This window comes from Diorhabda carinulata, chromosome 2 (assembly GCF_026250575.1).
Source record: "Diorhabda carinulata isolate Delta chromosome 2, icDioCari1.1, whole genome shotgun sequence".
Classification (NCBI taxonomy): domain Eukaryota; kingdom Metazoa; phylum Arthropoda; class Insecta; order Coleoptera; family Chrysomelidae; genus Diorhabda; species Diorhabda carinulata.
In genome coordinates this window covers 7,282,977-7,305,989 of record NC_079461.1, presented here as the reverse complement: position 1 = coordinate 7,305,989, position 23,013 = coordinate 7,282,977, and the positions used below count along the sequence as shown (strand labels likewise).

Genomic DNA, 23,013 nt, shown 5'->3' with positions numbered 1-23,013 from the left:
TGAAGAGAAATGCAGTATTTCAGATAACATACAGTGCACATCAGCTGGTTATGCTGTAGGAAAGTTCTCTTATGATAAAAAGCATCAGAATAAACAGAATAAAAAGGGAATTGAATGAGAAACACTCTGTGGTGCTTTCCTGGGCTTAATCACTCAAAAAAGTTCCTTTGAACTATGATCTAAGTAAGAACCAGCTACTCCTTCTCACTGGTTCTCATTACAGAGCCTTGTCACCGCAGGAAGTACGTGATAAAATAAGGTCCTGATGAATTTTACAAGAGTCGATTCTGTGGGCAATAAGATGAAGTTCCAGTTAAACAAGTTCTAGGATTCCTCGCCATTACAATCATATACATAGAATGCTTGCAATAGGAGCTTCCTATGAAGGTACAGATATAACTTCTCGAAGTCAGAGGAAAGTTAAGTTCATTAGAGCTCTGAAACTGGAAGGAGAAAACAACTATGATAGGAGGCACAATAAATCCAACAGATAGGTAGGTATTTCCCATTAAATTATTCTCTATGTTATTGCGTTGAACTAAGATATATTGATCTATGGTGATGTGAAAACTATTTTTGTTGCACAGATGAAGATTATTAAGCATTATTAGATCTTCTGAACTCCTGCACTAGACTAGACGAAAACACGATAAAGAAGTCACAAAATTGTTATTTTAATGTACAAGTATAAACCTCTAATTTCAATTTTTAGCCATTGTGTAATGACACAACTTTGAAATCCTTTATCTGCATTTAAATATACAAATCTGTCCTCTTAAAAATCTGTATGCTGTTTGTTTACATGTTGTACTAGATAAAGTGTTAAGCTTTCCAGTTATATATTATTTGTTAGTGCAAGAAAGTGTTATACGTTAAATGGAACTGAAAACCCAATATTGCTTAAAACACTTTGTATCACGAATTTATTTCCAAAAATATTTTCCACTGTGCTTCTAATTCAAATTACAAATATGACAACAAAGAAAAACCTGGATTAAAAATTCGCTAGATACATAATTCCCATGTATAATAATTTCTTGTTTCGATCCGGCTTACAGAGGCGAAAAATCCAAATGTAATTTTTGGTTGAGTATTTATTTTTATATTAGTATGTTAGCAGACAATAAAAATGGTCTTCACTTTCTCTTGAAAGGTTTCATGAAGATGTTTTATTTAAAAATAAACTTAAAATATTAAAGTTATAATATGTTGCCCTAATTTTTTTTATTGTTTCATTTGTTGATAATTTGACTGAGGAAACGACTAACAGACTTTAAGTAATTTAGAAAAAAAATTTTAATATTCTTTTTGAAGGAACTGATATTCAGGTACCTAGATAAATAGGCAACAATGTAAAGTGAAACTCAATGGAAGACTATAAAATAGTCGAAAAAAAAAACTGGTTTGAAGCTAGATTAAGACGCACTATAGACATATGTGAATTTCTTTTTTCGCTAGATAATGTGTACACCAAATTCCCATTAAAGTTATGTATCTAGAGAAAATTTATGTCAATCGATACCAAATTATTGGGAATGCAATGTTAATAGTTAATAGATTGGAATAAAGAATTACTGGACTCGGATATATCTTTTCAAAAAATAATGTAACGATTTTTAGTTACATGTAGTCCAAAGTAAACTGTTTAGTATTCTCATAGGGATCATATCTAGTTTCTCATTTTTTTGCCTTGTTATTTTTCAGTAACAGAGACTTCCTTCCCAGCAACCAGTACAGTTTTCTCCTTTTCAGTTGTACTCGTTTGTTTTCTTATAAGTTTTGAAATCAAGATGTAGTGCTAGATATTTTACATATGTTGGTTTGGGAATTTCTATGTTGAAAATGGTCCTGTACATTCCCAGATGCTGTTATGAATATTGGTATTGGAAAGAAAAAATAAGTGTACTAATTATATTTGAAAATAAATGTAAGGCCAATTATTATATCCAAAATCCTTCAGCTAGTAATTCTCATGATATGGGAATTAAAATGAATTTGTATTTAAATTCAGACTAGTCACCATGATATATTAAGAATTGAAAAGACATATTTTATCCTAATTTTTGATTCAATTGAGTATATAGATAATTGAAAAACTACCAAAAGGACTGAGACTGGTACCAAATAATCATTATAGATGATAGGCTCCTGTGCCCTATTATAGGCCGCAATACTTGCAATTTAATGATGAGATGAAATTAACCTAGAAAGAAACTATCAGAAATGTGACGATTTATTTTGCATTCAAAACACTCGATGTTTATTTTTTCGGAAGAAATCCTTTTGGAATAGACTAGAATAATAGAGTTCTTGGTAAAACAGGAATTTACTTGCCAGAGAAGGAGCACAAACATGTTTTATCAATGAAAAACCTTTCTGTATTATAGAAAAATAATCCAGAATGATGAGGAATTTTAATGAAAAGCATTCTGGGCTAAATCACTTCCAGAAGTTCTTCCACAACTTTAATGTAAGTAAAAACAAGCTACACATTATCACTGGTACTCATTACAGAGGACTGTTGCTTCAGGAAGCACCTGATGAGATTAGGTCTTGCAGAAAAGAGAAAAGCTCTAGTTAACCTAGTTCAAGGATATCTCGTCGTTGCTAGCATATGCAAAGAATGTTTTGCACAAAAAAAATTCGGGGGCGAAAATTAAACTTCATTGTAGTCACAGATACTTGAGCTCATTAGCTCTGGAAATAGAAGTGAAGACAACTCTGATAGGAGGTACAATAAACCTGATGATTACAGTGGAATGTAACCCCTAACATACAAATACATCTAGGTGTCAATTCTGAAATGCTGACCTGTCAATATTGGAAGAATAGAAAATATGTGAAGCAATATTTAAATAGGTTGTTGGGAATCTACACAAACATTTAAGAAAAATGGTTAATAAATAAACCCAAGTATAGGACAAAACACTAGTGATAATATTTCCAGATAAACAATGATATTGTACACAATATGTCCAAATTATTGTTTAATTGAGAATAGTTTTGAATGATTCATTCTTGATGCAAAAAATCAAACTATAACACTTTGTCAATAGAAAATCTTTATTACAAACCTAAGTCTTTTTTCACGTTTCCGTTCCTTAGATTTATGCCTTTTTTTTCTATGGGAAAAAGGAGTACATGTGATATTATCTACACCTTCAACTCTAAGAACTTCGTATTCGGGTTCAAAATAATCTTCACTCAAACTATTTCCTGATTCTATAACTTCGTCCAAAACGGGACTACGTTTCATGCGAAGAGTAAGTTTTAAACGGCCACATTTTTCAGGCGTCTTCTGTTCTACTGGTTCTTGAACACACTTTGGTGGACTTTCTATAAAAGATATACATAGATTTTTAGAATATATATACAATATCTAATGGAATTAAAAATATATTAAAATACAAAGTGAACCCTCAAAACACAGTCTCATGTTAAATCAAAATTGTTAAAATTTTCATGCATCCATACAACTGAAATAATTTATTGATTACTTTCATGAAAGAGCTAAATTTAGATCTGTTAAAAGTAGAAGATATCACTGAATTTGAAGGAATAACATCGATATATCTAAAAATGTGGACAGAGATTTTAGAGCACATCCATTCACACTATTCATCTATCATTCTAAGCCAGTAGGTTAATTGTGAGTTGGTTAAACATTGGTTAAATAGAGTGAGCTGAGCAAAACATTATGACGGGAACACAGCCGCATGTCATCTGACGAAGCCGGTCATAACCAAATATAGTGGAAGCTATAAAACAAATGGTGGGCCACTCCATCCATTGGGTAACCATTGACCTATGTTCTAGATATTTCTATAAAAAGAAGCAAACCATTACTAAACAGTAAATGATTCTCTGGAAGAACACAAAAGTATCTATAAGACAGAAGCTCACAGTAGGATAGGAGGAGAGTGGGCGATGTAAATAAAAATTTATTTTAAAAATGCATTTTTAATAATCTAAATATGAGTTATAGTCAGTTGTCAGTTCAACAATGGAAAAAGAATTAAGTCAGCAGCAGATATACCAAAGGAAGTTTTTTTTTTGGTTAAAACTCACTCTCCAATAATTTATTTTGCAAATATTGTCATTACATATAATAGAAAAATAAGCTGTAGAAGTTGCATTACAAAGCACATACTTGAGATGAACTGGCAAACAGAAAGAAATTGTAACTAGACAGTAACAGACAATTGTGATACAAATAGAATTCCAGCAATTCCTTGCCGGTATGTACAGTGATTATAAGATGTTAACATAATAATAATAATAAAGTACCTCTAATTTCTCGATTAACCCAATCTCTGGTTTCAACGGCAGTATTTATTTGTTCAGACTTATCTCTCTTATGTGTATTACTTTCATTATCATCCATTGCAGTTTTATGTTTTCGCAATAAAACAGTTTCATCTGTAATACCCTCATCTTCATTAAATTCGTATACGTCGTTTTTTTCACATTTTGCTTCTTCAATTGGTGTACAAGGTCTACTGGTTGCCGTGTTTTCACTGGTTGATAAGTCAAATTCGGAGACGTCGCTCGTTAGTTTGGCATTCACGTTTTCTAAAAGTTTCACATTCGTTCCTCTGCTGGCATCTATCATGTGTTTAATATCTGACATACCATTTTGGTTACAGTCTACATCTGTTTCGGTGCGTTGTACGTTTTCTGTTGGAGTACAGGGTGTTGTTGCTGGAATAATGTGATTCTGCAATGTCATGTTCGGTTTCTCTGCTATATCTAAGGAAAAAATATATTAATGGATTTTTATTGGCACGGCAGGTTAATAAATATACTGTTAAGATTAGATTCGTTACGATGGTACATAAAATTGCAGAAAAGAGACCGAAGACTACCAGGAAGACCAAAAATTAGATAAGATTTTATAGGATATGTAAAATTTAGGAGTATGTGGCTGGAACATACGGATGCAGAACGGAAAGAAATAGAAAATAATAGTCGATACTGCAAAGGATGGAATAAATTATGAATAAGTCGTGATGAAATGACAACTGACCTCCCACAGAATAAGGGGCTGCTCAATTTAAGCAGCTACAATTCTAAATAGTATGTATAGCCTTGTTTATAATTCCCAAAGAACACCAGTGTATGAAATCCCTTGCTTAGATTGCTTCGATCCTACTTAGGCCAGACAAATCGACGTATTTTCGTCGAGGAAAACGACACTTGTTTGTTACTAATTCTGATATTTCCTCTACCCCCAACAACGCATCATTTCAATAGAACCAAAACCATAACCTCACATCGCTCCTTCATGTCTAAAATAATTGGAAAAGCTAGTGAGGGAGAAAAACGTCCTTGAAACTGCTTGAATACAAGGGACAAAAGCCAGAGACCGTCAATATGCAAATATCTTCCTGTGGTGATTAAGGCCTGCTTCAGTGCCAATAATAATAACATTTCTTCTAAATCTCCCCAACTTCCAGACATTTCTCTTCCATCGCCAAAAATAAAAAACCCGTTAATTTATAAGGTCCAGATGGATATTTCACTAATTGGCTCAAAATAAGCAGTTATAGTACCCACGGTGTTCTCGATGGTAAGCACATTTTCTTTCATTTCCATTTTAATCGTTTTTTCAGCTTTCATTTTTTTGGTGAAAGTCCAAGGAGTAGGCAGATTGAGACCTTGGAATGAAACCAAAAGGGGTGATTCTTTGCGTGGAGTAGGTAGATTAAAACCACGGAATCGGATCACTTTTTATCCCTCTTGATAATAGCTCTAAAGTGGGAGCCAAAACATCAAGAATTTTCAATTTTCCAACGGGGTTCAACCTGGGAACAATATTAGATAGGTTGGTTAGTGAGAAGATATAAAATAGTCTGCAGCTGTTCTGAATGTGTTTGAAAAAAACCTGATTGACTATAAAAGAAGGGAAGCTGATATATTGTGCAATTGAGGAAACACCAAAATTTTAAGTAAAATGTTATAAATATTAATCTTTAAAAGCTTTAAGTTTTTTTGTTTAAATTTGTCAAAAATCCTAATTTACCTATTGGAATTATAACTCTTTCACTTTCGTGGTTATCGTTGAATTTATCTTGATGAGGTGTAGCATCACAAACCAGATCGGTATCGCTGAACGTACTGGGGCAGCTACTGGCGTTACTCTGTAAATCGTCGAGTAGATTCGATCTAGAAATAGTTCTGGTGGCACTTTGCATAAGTTCCAAGTTTGCCTGACGGGCTTGTCGCCTTTGCATACGTGACGCTCTGGTACTAGTCTTATTAATGGTATCTTGTATCACAGACTTTTTACTTTTAACACTAGCAGTACTACATTTCCTTATTTGTTTATTTAAATTTATATTTACACCGCGCTTACGATTAAATTCGGCTATATCCGAAAATTTACAACCTTGTGCTATGAGAAGTTCAGCGTCGTATTTAGTTAAACCTTTTTGCCGAAGTTCCTTCATGCTCAAAGGACTTATTATTTTGCCATTTTCGGGTGTGAATTGTTCGTGGCAATTAATTATTTTACTACCCTGTACTTTAACTTTAGTTCTATTTATTCGATTGTCCGTTTCGCGTAGTTTGTAACCGTTTTCTTCTTTTTGATCGGTTTCTTTCGCGTACGCCCCCATATTACGTCTTTCACAGGTCTCGCACTCACAGTAACAATTTTTATCGCCAAAAAAATCTTCTCCGTAAAAACAGGTGATTTCTTCTCCTATTTCAATGTCGCGCAACACTTTCACACACGCTGTATCACGACCTGTCGCGACGAATTTACAATTGGCACGACAGTCGTGGTTAATGTATGCTGCAGGACCTGCAATTATTAATCAATAAATTTATTAGAAGCATTTAGTATTGGAAATTGAAATTGAATATGAAAATTTTTGAAATGTTATCAAGGAAAAAACAACAAATTAAAAATTGACAATTTTTTTTTACATTCAACTCCAGCTAGTAGACTCTCTTCACTGTATACTTGAATACAATATAATTTCAACTTTTGCTGATGATACTGCGATTATTGTTCAATGGAAATAGCCACAAAGAATCTAATATAAAATTACAAGCATCAATACACCAGATAATATCTGGACTAATAGAAGGCATATCAAGTTGCTTATGTTAACTTCATGAACAAATAAAACAAAATAGCTATACAGAATAGAAATATGGATATCTTGTGATAGCATTTTTGAAAGATGTCATCAAAATTCTCGAATCCATCGATAAATGGAATCTTATCTCACCAATGCAGGGTAGTGCCCTCAAGTCATCATATTAGCTCATAGAATAAGTTTTAACTGAACCCAAGCTAATATTGACACACAGAAAAGTGATGTGACAGGTTTAAAGAGCATTTCACTAATTTCGCCACCAGGTGTAACAATGAATAATATAAGAAATTTGAAAAATAGCACCATGTAATATAGAAGAAGGTTTAAATTAAGAGTGGGTTTGGGTTTCATTCACGACAATGCCTGACTACACAGTAAGAATGTTTCTATTTGTCTACTCTACACTGTATATTATGAAAAAAGAATTCAACATTGAATATTATTTACCTAACCACAATTGGGCACAGTTTTTCCTACAGCTGTACATCACAGAAAAATCATTCTTTCCTGGATGTAATAACTGTTTCTCTTCTTCTTCGGTTAATTCAGCTATACAACCGACCAGCCTTTCAATTTTTTCATTCTTGTACCATTTTCTTGTTGCGGATATTTTCGCCCCCTTTTGACCCTCTAAAGAATATCTGTAGCAAGGTTCTATCACAAACCCTGATTCTTTATCAAATACTCTTAGATATCGATAAATCTGGAATTGAAGAAAAATATTACTCAAATGTTCTCTGCCTTTGTTGAAACTTCCATTAATGGTATTAATAGGAAAATATTTAGCACCATGACTGAGGTCATAAATTACTTATCAGTACTTAAACAGATTGCATCTAATCAAGATACCCTACTTAATTTAAAAACAGAAAATTATTATTTTTGAATCTGCTTTTTTTATACTTTATGTACTTTAGATTTCAATCAAAATTATATACAGGGAAATGAAAAGAATTTAGAAAATATGTTGGGCAGAGTAATTTGTAATAAAGACTTCTGGAAAACTGTAAAACATAAAGTTACTTACATGGTCCTCCAATTTTTTCTGCTGCACCTTTGATTTAATCCTGGGCCACCAATCTCCTCTTGAAATTTTGGCGAAGGTTTTTTCATAATTTTGGTTCTTGATAAATTCTTCAATGATATTTTTCAACTCAGAGTTGTTAGCTCTTGGGGCTCTGAATCTTATGTTCATTTTATGGGAAGTGAACCCCAAATGAGGGTCCAAAACAAGCGAAGTAGATATATCATCATTGTCTGACAATTCTTTGGGGTTCATACCAGTGGGTTGCATTTTTAGGGGTCTCACAGACACATCCACAACCATTCTGATCAATGCCAATCGAAGGTTGGTTTGAAATGTATATACCAATAAATGAACATGTTCTGGTAATCAACGAAATTTTGATAACCTAAAAGAAAAAAAAATATGAATTTGTTCAGCACACAACAACGATCTTATTTGAGTTTATCCTATTAGACTATTTGAAAATATGAAATAAGAACAATAGTAATTGAACAACTTCCTCAAACTAAGTAAAAAAGAAGAATAAATAATCAGAGTGTGATAACAGATAAATTATCTATTAATGAGTATCTCAATTTCTTCACATCACATTAAAGAGTCTTTTTTCCACTATTTTCACTTTTCCTATTTTGTCAAACTTTTTTTGGCCCTTCTTGGACTAGATTTGATAAACAAAAGCAGACATGTATACAGAATATTCAACTGAAGCATTAGCTCCAAAATACATATAGAACAATGAATTAGAAGTATTAGAAAATAACAAATCCAAAGATATTCCACTTATCACACCAAAAGTAGAGAAAAAAATATAGAAATTGAAAGAAAGCACCTAGATTTGATCTGGTTACAGGAAAATTTTTAAAAAACTATCTATAAAAGAAATAGTTATCGTAGTAAAATTAATTAATGCAGCCAGGAATACCTCCATATGAGGTAAGATTTCTCTACTGTCAATAATTCCAATTACAAAATTGGATTCAGAATGAGAATGATTAAATACATTGCATAGATGTGCTGTTGAACCAGCATTAAAAGAAAAACAAGTATGCTCAGGTCTATTCCTAGGTGCTGTACAAGTATTCGCATTAAGGACTCGTCCATAAACTTTCAAAATGGTACCCAGAAAAGTACTCACTGATGTTAATGTCATATTTTTCATACAGATACTATTCTGATTCGAACAAGACGACGCAGAATCTCAAATATAAAAAACAGAGGTAGGAGTACCTTAAGGGAGAGTTTTGGACTTTTTATCTATAGCTACAATATATCAAAATTAAAAAAAGGCAGTAATCTAAAAATTATACAAATGATTTAAAACATGTTCATGCTCCAAGTATGTAAGAAATGCAGATATAGAGATTTGGGAACTTGACTCATGAAAGACAAGATCAAAAAGTTTGCTGTGAAACGGATTTTACCTCCATTGGTATATTTGTTCTGTGATAAGCAGACATAGTGACATAATCCACAAGTGAACATGAACTGGCGATGTAAGCATCCTTAATGAAAAAAAGATTTCACAATACTCTATTGTACACATATTTATTCTTGTCAAAAAGCTTAAAAGTGGAAAAATCGTCAGACTTCACAATCTGTCTTTTCTAACGCTCATCAGTATTTATCATAGATGGGGAACTACAACTTTTAAAAATAAATATAATATTATCTGTCAGCTCATCACATTCACCCATTAGTATATCAGGAAACAAATGATAGTATCGAATAGCTATGTTCATTTCATTTAGTTTCAGAGTTTTAGATCATGATCATAGTTTATGAAAAGCCATTTGGATAATTTGAATTTACTATTAATTTGAGAAGTTTCTAATTTAATTTTATTGTATGTTCAGCGATGGACAACAAAAAGTCCTGATTTTAGACTGTCAAGGCTTAATCAACTTTGATAAATTTTAAAAAATGTGAGAAAAACTAGCAGCTAATGGCGTTGTAATAAAATATTGTTATTAACGTTATAGCTATTATAGTTTGAGGAGAACATTTTGATTAGAACTTTCTTATATTTAGATTAAAAATTCTTGGCTTTTATATTTGTGTAAAATGTGATTACATTTAACACTTTCTTTCAATAAAACAGCAACTCAAATACATTTTACCAGCACATAGTGTTGAAATAGGATCTGAAGAATGAGCACGAAATTTGATAAAAAATAACAAAGATAAAATGAAAAACTTGGCTATTAGCAACACAGCCTTTGGAACTCTGAAACAACTTAACCTTAATTACCTACTGTAATACTGTCATTTTTGTAATGTTATATTAGAATTTGTTATTGCTTTGTTAGAATTAGGAAAATAAATACTCAATATTATATAATAAACAATACACCTTATAAAAATAAAAAATATAATCTTTGAATTAAAACAAATGTCAATTTTAGCAGGATAAATTAATCACAGATGGTGTTTAGTTTCTATTCAATTTTAATAATTTTCGTGAGTCACTATTCCAAGTACCTAATGTATGAATTGTTAAAAAGTGTTTAATCTTTGAAGAAAATTATTTACAAGTTGACCCAATTTATTATTGATAAATTTGTTGGTATGTATTAATACGAAGAGTAGACTTACCTCATTTTATATTTTCTTGTTTAAAATAGCATTAACATATATTATTATCTTATTTTTCTGATTTTTAAGAAATGTAAACAAACTTATAAGGTTAGACCGGACCAGACATATTTAAAAGGTTAACATTTTTCAAGGTCATTCACGTAGTTGACAACAAAGAATATTCTTAATTTTTAATACCGATAAATCAACATTGCCGATCAACAAAACACTGTTTCAAGTCTCATATTTACGCTATAATTGTTTTTAAAACAATTCCACAACTAAAAGAAAATAACTGTTCAAAAACAGTTTATGGAATACGACGATGGCGATTGCTGCAATTTAGTTACTTGTCAAACCAATATTTATCACTAAACTGACTCATGTAGAGGTTTTTACACAAATTTTAAAATGCAAAAGATCCTTGATACTTATTACTATCAGTTCCTTCCGATTTCTCACCCAAATTTTCCACATTTTCAAAAACTATTTTACTTCAACAAACCCGAAACGACGCTTGATTCAATCATGGCAGTCGAGTCCTCATGGCATGAACCTATTAATTGTACAGAATAAAATTTCATTTCAATGTCTGTTGATAAATAAGGAACAGTGTGAATTATAAAAATATATTTTGTAATTAAATTTATTTGATTCATCGGTTAGTCATTTCCTTGAATCATTATTTTTAGATAATTTTTGGAGTTTTCAAATTAGTTCAGATTTAAACCCTTCTGTGTCAAGAACCTCAGGCCAAGTTAGAAGTTATCTGTTTTACTGTTTCAACGACATCTACGATTCAGTAATTCAAATATAGAAATTTTTCAATAATCTTTATATGTTCCATGTTTATTTCTGACTCAATAGATGGAAGCACTTATACCAATATTGAAAAATAGCAGTACTATATACAGATTGTCGCAGTATTTCTGATATTCAATTGATATAAAATATCTAATATAAAAATAAGAAATTATTCTTCTCTGCTATTAAAAAATTTAGTTTACTCAGTACTTTTTCTACTTGTCTTGTTATTCTTTCTGTTTTGACGTTATTGCATAATTCATGCTAATTGGTTTATTCACCGATAAAAAAAACAAGTCAAATGAGTCTAAAATATGGTATTGATCGATGAATTTGATTATGACTGTATGTTATGATAACAAAATATCGAATCTATTGGAGGATCGAACCTACTGGTAGGCTCTCCATAAAACAATTCAGTTTTCACATGTTTCATGTGCCCATGCGCATTTTCATCACTATTTAACCTCCAAACAGGTTACACCTTTTCTCATTGAAGATTTCTTAAATTCTTTTATTGGTTTTAGGGCTTCCACGCCTACTCAAAATCATGCTTTAGACAGTTCTGAAAATATAGCAAGTTATTGTTTGTTATAAGTTTTAATAAAGTTAACCCTCATCAGCATACATTAAAAAGAGAGGAAAATTCAAAGTTGGAGTTTCATCCATAACCAATACAACTATTCTGCTCTAATCTTTCGTGCATCAATGTATACATTTTAGCCTGTAGCTTGTAGAGTAGGGCTTACAGTCATATCCAATTGTCTATGATGTTCCTCAAGTTCTGAGCCCGAAACCTTTGTTCAATTATTTTTTTTCAGCACAGCTGTTGGTTTAATCCACGTCGAAAGTGATAAAAAATCATCGCATAATTTAATTCCATTTTTTGACAAAGATGAATGTTTGAAGTATCTATAAACAACTCAAATAGCACTTGTATGAAAAAACAAGTTTTGAGTATGTTCACGATTAAGAATGTCAAACTTTATGATGGCAATGTCAGATTTGACATATTCACATCATTTTTGCCAAATATTAAAACTTACGTAGCAACCCTCGTATTACAAACAAAAATAAATTTGAAAATGTATTAGATGATATATTATTAGGATGAAAACATTTGTTAGAACACTTATTTCCTCAAGTGAAATATAGACATTTGTGTAAATATGGTAATCCTTATAATAATAACCTAAACAAAACGTGTTATTATATTACATATTAAATAATTTCGAAAGGTATTGACATATTAAATAATATGACCTAATTTGAATAAATTTTATTACTTGAACTTCGTAATAGATCACTTGCATCTAACTTAGTATTGCTTGTAGCCAGCAGTTATTTATTAAACAGCCTTTATGGGGATTTAGGAAGAAACGTATTACATTAATACATTCGCGGTCTGATACACAACATTGAAAGCTTACAATAACTACAACTATAAGCAAAAGGACACAAAAACACGAGCACAACATACTGTTATTGAATCATTAAGAGAGACTGTACAATGCACATCAATACTAAGTCATTTAGTTTTGGGTCAAATTCTCCAATTTAATATCTATTTATACTGACAGATGGTGATCCTCAAATTCTATATGTTCTACTCACCTGACTCTTCTTTTAATCTAAGTAATTTTTCCAATCATGTTTCCGTATTTTTATACACATTCTATTTCAAAATTCCACCTGTATTTTACACTCAGAAAAAATTTTAAAGAATAATCAGGTTATATTTTCAATGCACCACCTATATTTATTTCTAAGTAATATTGTTTACAATAATTACAATATAATGCAAAAACATGTTAGAAACATTTGAGAGAATAAATATAAAACAAATTAAGCTTGATTTTGAATTTATGAAAAAACTATAGCATTAAAAGAATTAAAACATACAGTTGCCTAATCGGAACATATCAATTATCAATTATTTTAATGCAACAACTGTTTGGTCATTGTTAGTTTTACAATTAGCGTTCTATCAATTTTAATATTATGATTCCTTCAACCGAAAGAGAAAGGATAGAAATTCTAATTGCGGTAGGTTACGGCGGTACAGTTGGAAGTCATGAAGAAGCATGTGTTTTATTTAAGGAGGCTCACGCGCGTATATGTGTTATCGATCAAAATTTAAAGAAATTTGCGTTCAAAGATCGTTTCTTCAACATGAGCTCTTATGAGAGCCATAATTAAATTCTTTGATTGCAAATTAATCAGAATTGCCGGGATATATGAGTATATAGAATTGATATGGTAAGAAATTAATCTTTCTAATTGTGTTGGTCGTTATAGCGGTTATTGAAAGAAAAAATAAGAATTATTAGCTAAAAATTGTTTAAATTAATTGCATATCGAATAATTGAGCGGAAATTAGGAAATCGGCCATATTGTTTTTGTCCCTCAAGGGAAGCGCGCGAAATTTAAGTAGTTTTATTACAGTTTTTTTTTATTTTGGCTCATTTTCACAAACTAAATATATTTCAGTATAACAAACAATTATAATAACCGATGCCGTTATAGACTGGCCGTTATTCGTATACATATACTATATAAGTGTATGTAAATGTATGTGTAGAAATACTCGATGCTTATTGTCAGTTTTGAAAAAATAAAATGAGCTACTATTTATTTTTAATAAAACGTTGACGTTTAATTTAGCAACTTTTAAGCATTGCTTTAGTTCATAATTAATTAATTTAAGATTTTTAGGCGTAAAAACATGTGGAATGAAAACAAATTTTGAAAGACCTCCAATTGCTAGAAGCATCGTGAGCAAAATTGTTACAAAATTTAATGAAAGGGAAAGCGTGAACGATGCTCCAGAATTTGGACGACCAAGAATAAGCGTCGATACAACGCTAGATGTTTTGCTGTCATTAGAAGACAACCAACATAAATTGGCCTACAACAACATGATAGTCAGTCGTTTGTAGTAAAGTTTTTAAAGAAAGAAAATCTGCACTCATACAAAGAGCACGGATGGTGATTTCCAACAAGATAGTGCACCACCAGATTATGGTTTTAATGTTAGAAGGTGTCTGAATAACCAGTTTAAAGGAAGGTGGATTGGAAGTCGTATATTAATGGAGTGGTCACTCTGGTCACCTGATCTTCGTAATTTTTTTATAATGCAAAAAAACAAGCTTCATCAAATGATATGAGAAAAATATTTTGCTTATTTAAAAGATATTGAAAACCGTCATAAATTTCATAAATTTCACGTTTTATTTTTTTTATACGAAATAAAATAACCCGTTTTATGTGGTATAACATTTTTTTCAAAAATGAAAATTGTACGTTTTATGAATTTTGTGATTACTTTATTATAACTACATAATATAATATATTCGACTAAAGCAATGGTAATGAATGAAATGCTTATTTCTCTAAATTAATAATTATATTTTATGTCTCAAAAATTGTAGTACCTAAAAAAATATCCAACTCGCATTTTTTTATTTCGAATTCAATTGAACTCATAGGTTTTATTACCACGATATTCGTTTGTAACTTCGTTAGTTGTCGGCCTACTCGAGAAGCTCGAAACTTTTTAAACTTGTATACATCGCATCACAGTAGCCGTGTCTTATGTAGGGAGATAAGTGACAAGTTTCAGGGTAAAAAAAGTATGTACACAAATAACAAACTTCAAGAATTTCAAACATTCAGCGCACATTCTTTGCATAGTTTTAAAAGCTTTTGATGAGTAAATACTGTTTTTAAATATTAGTTGACTGTCTTGTGATATGTGCTTACGTAATTTTACGGTTTCGTAGTCGTTAATATTTGATAAAGAAAACTGAAAGACGGCATAATACAAGCAGGTAAGTTGAGATGTTGAGGTTAAGTTTGTTTTGCTTGTTTATTTACAACAATTTAATTCATCCGTATAGCGTGTTATGTTTATTTATAAAAGAAACGTTTACTTTTAAATAGAATTTTATCTATATTTGCGAGTTTTAATGTATGTGTTTATTTTTACTTGTTGAATATGATAATGTTCATCAAGTATAATTTAAGAAGTGATTTCTCTCATAATATAGATGCAGATTGAAGAAAAATATCAATTTATTGTTCTCTTGCAATGAAATATTATAGGTAATAAATCCTCAGGATGTTCTCTGGGACAATGTTTTTTGTTTCCACGTTCTAAATTGTTTAGATGGTTTCTACTTAAATACAATAGTAACGGAAATAACAATAAAATAATTGATAATTCTAAATTAGTGTAGTTTGGTTACGTATAGAACATTTAAATTTAGATTCTAAAATAGTATTTGTTCAAAACAACTTGGCGCCGTATTAATAATCCAATAAATGAAACGGGTCTATTTTTTATAATTGTATATATAAAAAAGGCTTTTTATAATTAATACAGTGTTGGGAAAAAGTAATAGTTCTCAAGTTTTTTCTATCTTATTTTACATCAATATAGAAAGAATAAAAACTAATGTGTCATGGCCAAAGTATTGTTTGTTGGGTGACAGCTTTAGCTCTATTGAGTGAAGTTTATGATTAAAATTTGAGATGACGTGACTTCCATCTTTAAAATATTGTGGTAATGAAATATTATACCGAATTCTTTTGTTTTTGCGTCCGAGAAAACAATATAAAAAACTCTGATTATATCAAAAAGAAAGGAGAGAGTATGCTGGAAGTTGAGAATGATATTGGTACGGAGTAGGGATGGCAATTCATAAAAAATCGAGGTTTAGAAGATCGATTTTCAAAAAATCGATTTTTTGGAAATTGTTTGTATTTACAATGCAGATATGAATCCATTTAATGAAAAACCAGATAAATACCATTTTCCAATTTCTGCGATTTCTGTGTAAAATCTGGGATTTTATAGCTCAAGGAATTAGATAATATGGTAATGAATGGAGATTTTTTGTTCTTGCCCATAAAGTATAGGTTAAAAATTTAAGTGCACATTTGCCTGTGCACTTATAGTTTTTACCAGAAGAGAAAAAATCGAATGTCGATTTTCACGGGTGAAATATCGATTCACTGAATCAATTTAGTACAACATCGATTTATTGTGTCCGAGGAATCGATTCTTGGATTAATCGATTTCAGATCGCCATGTCTAGTAAAAACTCTACGGTCAGTTTTGGTTGTAACAACTCGTCTAACTAAATAGGATAAAAAAAGTAACAAAGGGGATAGATGTAGTCTTTCGCAAAATGTAGGAAACAGGCAACAGTGAAAACTGACGTTACATTTGAATTTGATAGCGGTGTGGTGGATAGTTTGGTCCATAAAACGACCAAACCTATTAAGCAATTCAATAAAATTCAATAAAGTATTTTTGGCACTAAATATTTAACCACAAATTAGTAACTAACATAGTTATTAACTTGAACTAAATTTAGGGGCCCATGATCCTCAACTAGGCGTAACTTTTCGCGAACATCTCTCATTAGGTCTCGGACTATTTCAATGTCTTATTTGTGTGTTGTTCTTAAACTACTACGCCGTAGTTGTTTATCATTTTCTTCACCATATATCATACACTTTGCGAGGTTAAAGTGCTAAAAATTCTCAATTAGATGGGTCTGACGTATATTAGAGGGGTTATCTGGTCGTTGTATCAAAGGTATGTTATTTTGATGGAACCAATTCTGAGTTGCTCTTAAGTAATGACGGGATACTAAGTCCGCCCAAAACATTACAACGTCCCCAACATGATGATGATGACAAAATCAACTAATTTAGTCAGTTGTTAATGATTATTTTAGAATCTACAACTTCGCCCTTTACTCGACCTACATAAGGACTGGATATCCCTCTTGTCGAAATCGCACACCAGACCAAAACTTTCGTTTCCTTTGATTAGGTTAGGTTAGGTTCAGAATAGGCAAGTGTGAAGAATCATCCAGCATCTTGGTATCCGTGTTAATTGGTTTGTAATATATTTATGATACTTTTATCTTTTTTGGTCTTTTACTTTCTAATTCTCGGGATACGGTACCTTTGCTAATTTTCTTACAGAAACCCCTGTATTTTGCTCCTCTTACCAGTCTGTTTTTTCTCGGTTAAAAATTCTTCAAGATACGGTATTTCTTCTTCACATTCGGCAATAACGCCGTAAATACTTCTGCATGACATATTTTGGTTATGAAAAATGCGAACTATATGAGGCTTAGGGATCTGTTCAACCAACTTATGCTTTTTCTTATAAGACATTTTAATACAACGGACATAAACAAGGACTTGTCTAATGGTAAGAAAATAGACAATTCATTGTTTACGAAGTCGTTTTGATATTGTATTATTTCAACCTATATTTAAACTTTGTGCCAAAACTATTCCGACATACTTTAAATATGCTATCAGTAGCCAAAATTTCTTCCAAATCCGTTCGGTAGATTGCACGTTATTTATTTAGATTCAAACTTTTAAAATAGTACAATTTGGAACTTCCTAATAAAACCATGCGTATCGTCAAAATTATCGTATAAACTTGATAGATTCACCTTAAAGAATTTATATGTCCCGTAATTTCCGGTTGTAGGTTATAATTAGACCACAGAGTGCGGCGAGTAAATAAAATCTGGAGAGATGAATTTGTCATTAGAACTAGTTAAACCAGTAAAATATATTTGGAACCGGACCAAAATAATTATTAAATAGGCCACTCAAATGGCTTTCGTCACATGCAATGTTATCTTTGGAAATGTTCGGTGTATAACTTCTCAAGTTTTGAAAAGGAAAAAAAATATTAGTTATATTTTTTTACATGCTTTCCTTATTCCTTCATTTTACCTTCTCCTTTCAGATCGAACTGATATTTCTCGAATTGACGATGTTGCCATGGAACTCTCCTATCTTCATCCGTGTGACGTTATCCACGGATGTCTACCAGGAATATTCTTTTACATTTTACAAAATAAAAATAGAGAGACATGTAATGACATTATAAAAGGCTACATATAGTACAGGCAAATTAGCTGGTGATAAAAATGTACAGCACAAAATTTTCTACAGATTCGTCTTCCTAACGTCAAAATTTTCACTTTAAACTTGGTTCATGTACTCAAAAACATTTTGAATTCAATAACTCGAAAACTAGAGGACACAAACTGCCGGGAAAAAATGTGTAGCACGTTCTGTACAAAAAAGGTTTCAATTCTACGAACTAGAACCAGTGAACACGTTAATTGGACTGACGAATGGGGCTCCGTTTTCTCAGATGAAAGCAGAATGTGCCTGCATGGCAGAAATAGAAGAGGACGAGTCTGCAGAAGACCTGGAGAAAGAGAGAAAGAAACGGGGCTTTTGGAGTAGGTTCCTGGATGTTTTGGTCGGTAGAAGCAAAAACCGAGTTGGTTTTTGTTGAAACTGGCAGTAGAGTGGGGAGATTAACGGCAAACCTATACATAGAAGAAATTTTATATCCTCCTAATGCAGGACAATCCCCGTCCACATAATGAAGGTTCCATACGGCAGTATTTAGAGGGTGGCTAGCGTGTAGCCCGGACTTAAATCCTATCGAGTAATTATGAGATGAATTTTTGAGAAATGTTTGGACTACAAGTTCTGCACCAGCCTCGAAATCGGACCTCAAAACGGTGCTCACTGAAGAATGGGATAGGATGGAACAAGGTCGAGTAAAAAACTTTTTCGATCTATGAAAAAGCGTTTGGAACAATATAGACCAGTATAAAGTTAAAACGATTGGCTTTGAGATGTTAAAATCAGCAAAATAATGGAAGCTACAGAAGGTGACCAAAATGCCTAACGAAACAAATGCTTTACGATTCCATCATTATCTGTGAAGTTTCCTCAAGTTTTTCTACGATATTTTAACGGACACTTCAAACTATCGGAAGTTGTGTTCACTTGGGGTACAAAAAATGCTGAAATTGTGTATAAAAATAAAAAAGACGCTTATCAGGCATAATTAAAAAAAAAGTCACGTTAAATATTGATCTTTTGTTATATATATTCGCGTAGGTTCAAAGCAGCTACTGTTTAATAGAAAATTCGGAAATTTCTTGGGGCACAAAATTCGCGATTAGACTTTAGCAGTAGTATATGTGAAGAAACCATAAAATATGACTAATAAAACCAAAACTTGTACTCCATATGTTCACCTAAAATTACTTCGCGCATTTCTTTTTGTATAAGCAAACAGTGTTTACTTTCGTAGGGATCTCAATATTTACTTTACGAAATATTGGTATCAAACACCAAACCAGATAAAGTAAATTTAAGTTCGGCACAAATATTTGTATATCCGAGGAAATATATTAGTGATAAACCGATATTGGTGGACCAATATTCCGTTAGAAAAATAACGTACGAATTTCAAATACCAAGGGGGAGCGGAAAGTAATGTCGCTTTCCTACTATAAATACAAACGAATAAATTTTGACAAGCTTTCATTTTTAATAAGTAATTCGTTATCAACAACATTTTGCCATCTAAATTGCAAACTTTTAATAAGATAACGCCTTTTCTGTTGACAATCACAGGATACTTTTTGATTAAATGATGATGCATAGTTTCTCCAGATTTCACCACTTTAGACCTAACAATTCCACCAAATATACAGAATTGCCTTGTTGGGATGTATACCCGGTTTTTTAGTACTTTGTGGTGATTCATTTGGATAGAGCCACTGCCTTTAACGGCGTGGATGATCATCCATTTTTCTTCTTCGGTGATTAAAAGCGATAAAAAACATTTCTGTATGGTCTCGTTGAATATTTTGCGTCTGGCGGTTGGCTTTAGTTTCTTCAGGCAGGTTATAGGGGAGCCACAAACCAATTATGCTTATTTTTTCAATCTAGGAGTCTAGGAGCTCCTCGATTTTCTGACATTTTCACATTCTCATCGAATTCTTCTAGTTCTTCCCTTATTTTATTTTATAATTATCCAATTTTCTTTACACTACGTTATTATAAGCCAAAGTACGATCTTTTATCCATTTTTTTTGTGCGCTAAAGGCATAGAAGCGATCGATATCCATCGTTAAATCTTTGTCGTGTTCGAAGCAAGAATGATTGATGAATTGGTTCTTGGGTGCAAAAACGCAGTTCATTACTGATGATTTGGTGGGAAAAAGTTGATCCAAGGGAATAGACGTTTTATGTTTACATCATTGTTTGAACAGTTTCCTCAAGTTTCTAAAATTGTTTTTTACTAAATTGTGATGAAATTCTGGTGTACAGAATCAAGCGTATAGGTGGATAATATGAAATATCGATGTTTAAAATCACCTAGAAAAGCGAAGCCTGATCAAAGATTTCCAGAACAGATTTTTTATCTAGTTGGATAATAAATAAATTCAACGATTTATTCGTTATGCTATTTAAACCAAAAAGGCGTGGCAAAGAACTTATCCATTTAGTTGACAAACTGTTTAAATATGTCTTCGTCACATTTACCTTTGTGATTACTTCGTATTTAAGGGAAGTAATCAATGCATATCGTGGTTAAGTAAATCCTCAATAAATAGTTGAATTCTCAAACATTTCGTCATCTTATATGGCGCTCATGGATAAATGAATCGAACAAACCAGTTGATATCGACTTCATATTCTTTGAAGATTTCTTCCTTCGGTTCTTCAGCTGGGATTGGTACAAATATTCCTTTTTGATTACTACTTTTGACACTAATGTAATGTTATTGTTTTATTTTAACCTGTAGAGTAAATTACAAATATATTTGACTATTTCGAAATCATTATCACTAATTTATATGAGCCGCGATCCGAGCTCTCGTTCCTCACGATAGTTATTGCAATTCTTATATTATATTATTCTCGCTATTTTCTCTTATCATATTGTTCTACTATTATGTTGTAATAGAAAACTGTCAGTGACAAAAGCATATATCATATTCTTGATATGCAACGGAGTGCTAAAATGCATATCTGAGTAGTAGTTTATGACAAACTGTGACGATTATAGTTATTGAAAAGACATATAAGTATGTACTTAACATTAATTTGGATCAGTTTTCTAATTAATTGCCCCAATTCGTAAATGGCAAACAATATCAAACTGGTCGTTAGTTTCACGAGTAATTCAGCGCTAATTAGTTTGTTAATAACAATAAATCCTTCTATAGACATTTTGTTATATGACGCATTATTTTTTTTTTCAAATCGTCAAGTGATAGTGAGTTTCTTAATCGAGAAAATCGAGCTTAAGTTTACGTGGATGAAAGTTTTTATGAGTTTGAACGATTTCCCTTTTTATTGTAGCAGCAGTGCGTCTAATTGATTGATCGGCATCATTGCATTATTATACTTTGATTTTAGAGCGCTATGTTTGCTTTTATTGTCAATAATGTAAAAAGTATGTCTTAGAAATTGTTTTAAAAGAATTAACTGACGTTTTTCTTTTAAAATAAACCGACATTTGTCTTTAAAGACTGTCTTTTTAAAAAAAGGAATATTCATTATTCTTTTTTTTGTCTGACAAACCGTCATTTATCTCTGGAAACTTTCTTCACCAAAACAAATCGACACTTGTCTTTGAAGACAGTATCTCTTAAAAACAAACTTTCATTTGTGTTTGTCTTTTACAAATACAAACCGCCATTTATCTTTAAAGATTCTGTCTTACAAAAACAAACCGACATTTGTCTTTAAAGACGGTCTTTTACAAAAATGAACCATCATTTGTCTTTAGAAACTGTATTTTTCAAAAACAAACCAGCATTTGTCCTTAGAGAATGTCTGTTTTAAAAAACAAACCTTTATTGTGTTTAGAGACTGCCTTTTACAAATTCAAACAGCCATTTGTCTCTAAAGATTCTTTCTTATTATCTTTTTTAAACAAAAACCTTCATTTATGTGTCTTTTTCCAAGAACAAACTGTCATTTGTCTTTGAACACTGTCTGCTTCAAATACAAAACATTTTGTCTTTAAAGACTGTCATTTATAAAAACAAACCGTCGTTTGTCTATAGAGACTGTATTTTTCAAAAACAAATAAGCATTTGTGCTTAGAGACTGTCTTTTTTTTTCAAAAACACACCTCTATTTGTCTTTAGAGACTGTCTTTCACAAATAGAAACCGCGATTTATTTTTAAAAATCCTGTATTACAAAAACAAACCGCAATGTGTCTTTAAAGAATTTGCCGTACGAAAACAAACCAATATTTGATTTTAAAGATTTTCTTTTACAAAAACAAACCAAAACTTGTCTTTAAAGACAATCTGCTAAAAACAAACCTTCATTTGTTTTTAGAAACCGATTTTCACAAATTCAAACCACCATTGTCGTTAAAAACTCTGTCTTACGAAAACAAAACCGGCATCTGTCTTTGAAGACTGTCTTTCATAACAATAAGCCGTCCATTGTCTTTAGACATTGTCTTGATCAAAAACAAACTGTCATTTATTTCTAGAGACTCTCTTTTACAAAAACAAACCGCCATTTGTCTTAAAGACTCTGTCTTACTGTCTTTTTTAAACAAAAACCTTCATTTGCGTGTCTTTTTTTTCAAAAACAAACTATCAATTGTCTGCGGAAA

The 23,013-nt window shown here is 31.5% G+C and overlaps 3 protein-coding genes across 12 annotated transcripts in view; 1 reads left to right on the top strand and 2 right to left on the bottom strand.

Annotated features, from left to right (window-relative positions):
• The window catches only part of LOC130890746 (histone-lysine N-methyltransferase Suv4-20), a 28,787-nt gene extending 17,528 nt beyond the window's left edge, over positions 1–11,259 (bottom strand). The window contains exons 1-7 of one of the 2 annotated variants that reach the window (XM_057795037.1): positions 10,726–11,247; positions 8,134–8,518; positions 7,554–7,809; positions 6,023–6,805; positions 4,633–4,749; positions 4,288–4,572; positions 3,075–3,336 (exon numbers count right to left, since the gene is read on the bottom strand). In XM_057795037.1, coding sequence (XP_057651020.1) covers positions 3,075–3,336; positions 4,288–4,572; positions 4,633–4,749; positions 6,023–6,805; positions 7,554–7,809; positions 8,134–8,433 — 2,003 coding nt within the window. In that variant the 5' untranslated portion in view covers positions 8,434–8,518; positions 10,726–11,247. Of the gene's footprint in view, positions 1–3,074; positions 3,337–4,287; positions 4,750–6,022; positions 6,806–7,553; positions 7,810–8,133; positions 8,519–10,725 lie in introns of both variants that reach the window. The other variant, XM_057795036.1, reaches the window with a different exon arrangement.
• Positions 1–23,013, bottom strand: part of LOC130890759 (60S ribosomal protein L44) — a 315,570-nt gene that overhangs the window by 193,078 nt on the left and 99,479 nt on the right. The gene's annotated exons all lie outside the window — the stretch shown is intronic.
• The window catches only part of LOC130890745 (interference hedgehog-like), a 116,901-nt gene continuing 108,919 nt past the window's right edge, over positions 15,032–23,013 (top strand). For 5 of the 9 annotated variants that reach the window (XM_057795028.1, XM_057795032.1, XM_057795027.1 and 2 more), the window contains exon 1: positions 15,065–15,341. The gene's annotated coding sequence lies outside the window, so the exon portion shown is untranslated. Of the gene's footprint in view, positions 15,342–23,013 lie in introns of all 9 variants that reach the window. The other 4 variants (XM_057795035.1, XM_057795024.1, XM_057795022.1 and 1 more) reach the window with 2 other exon arrangements.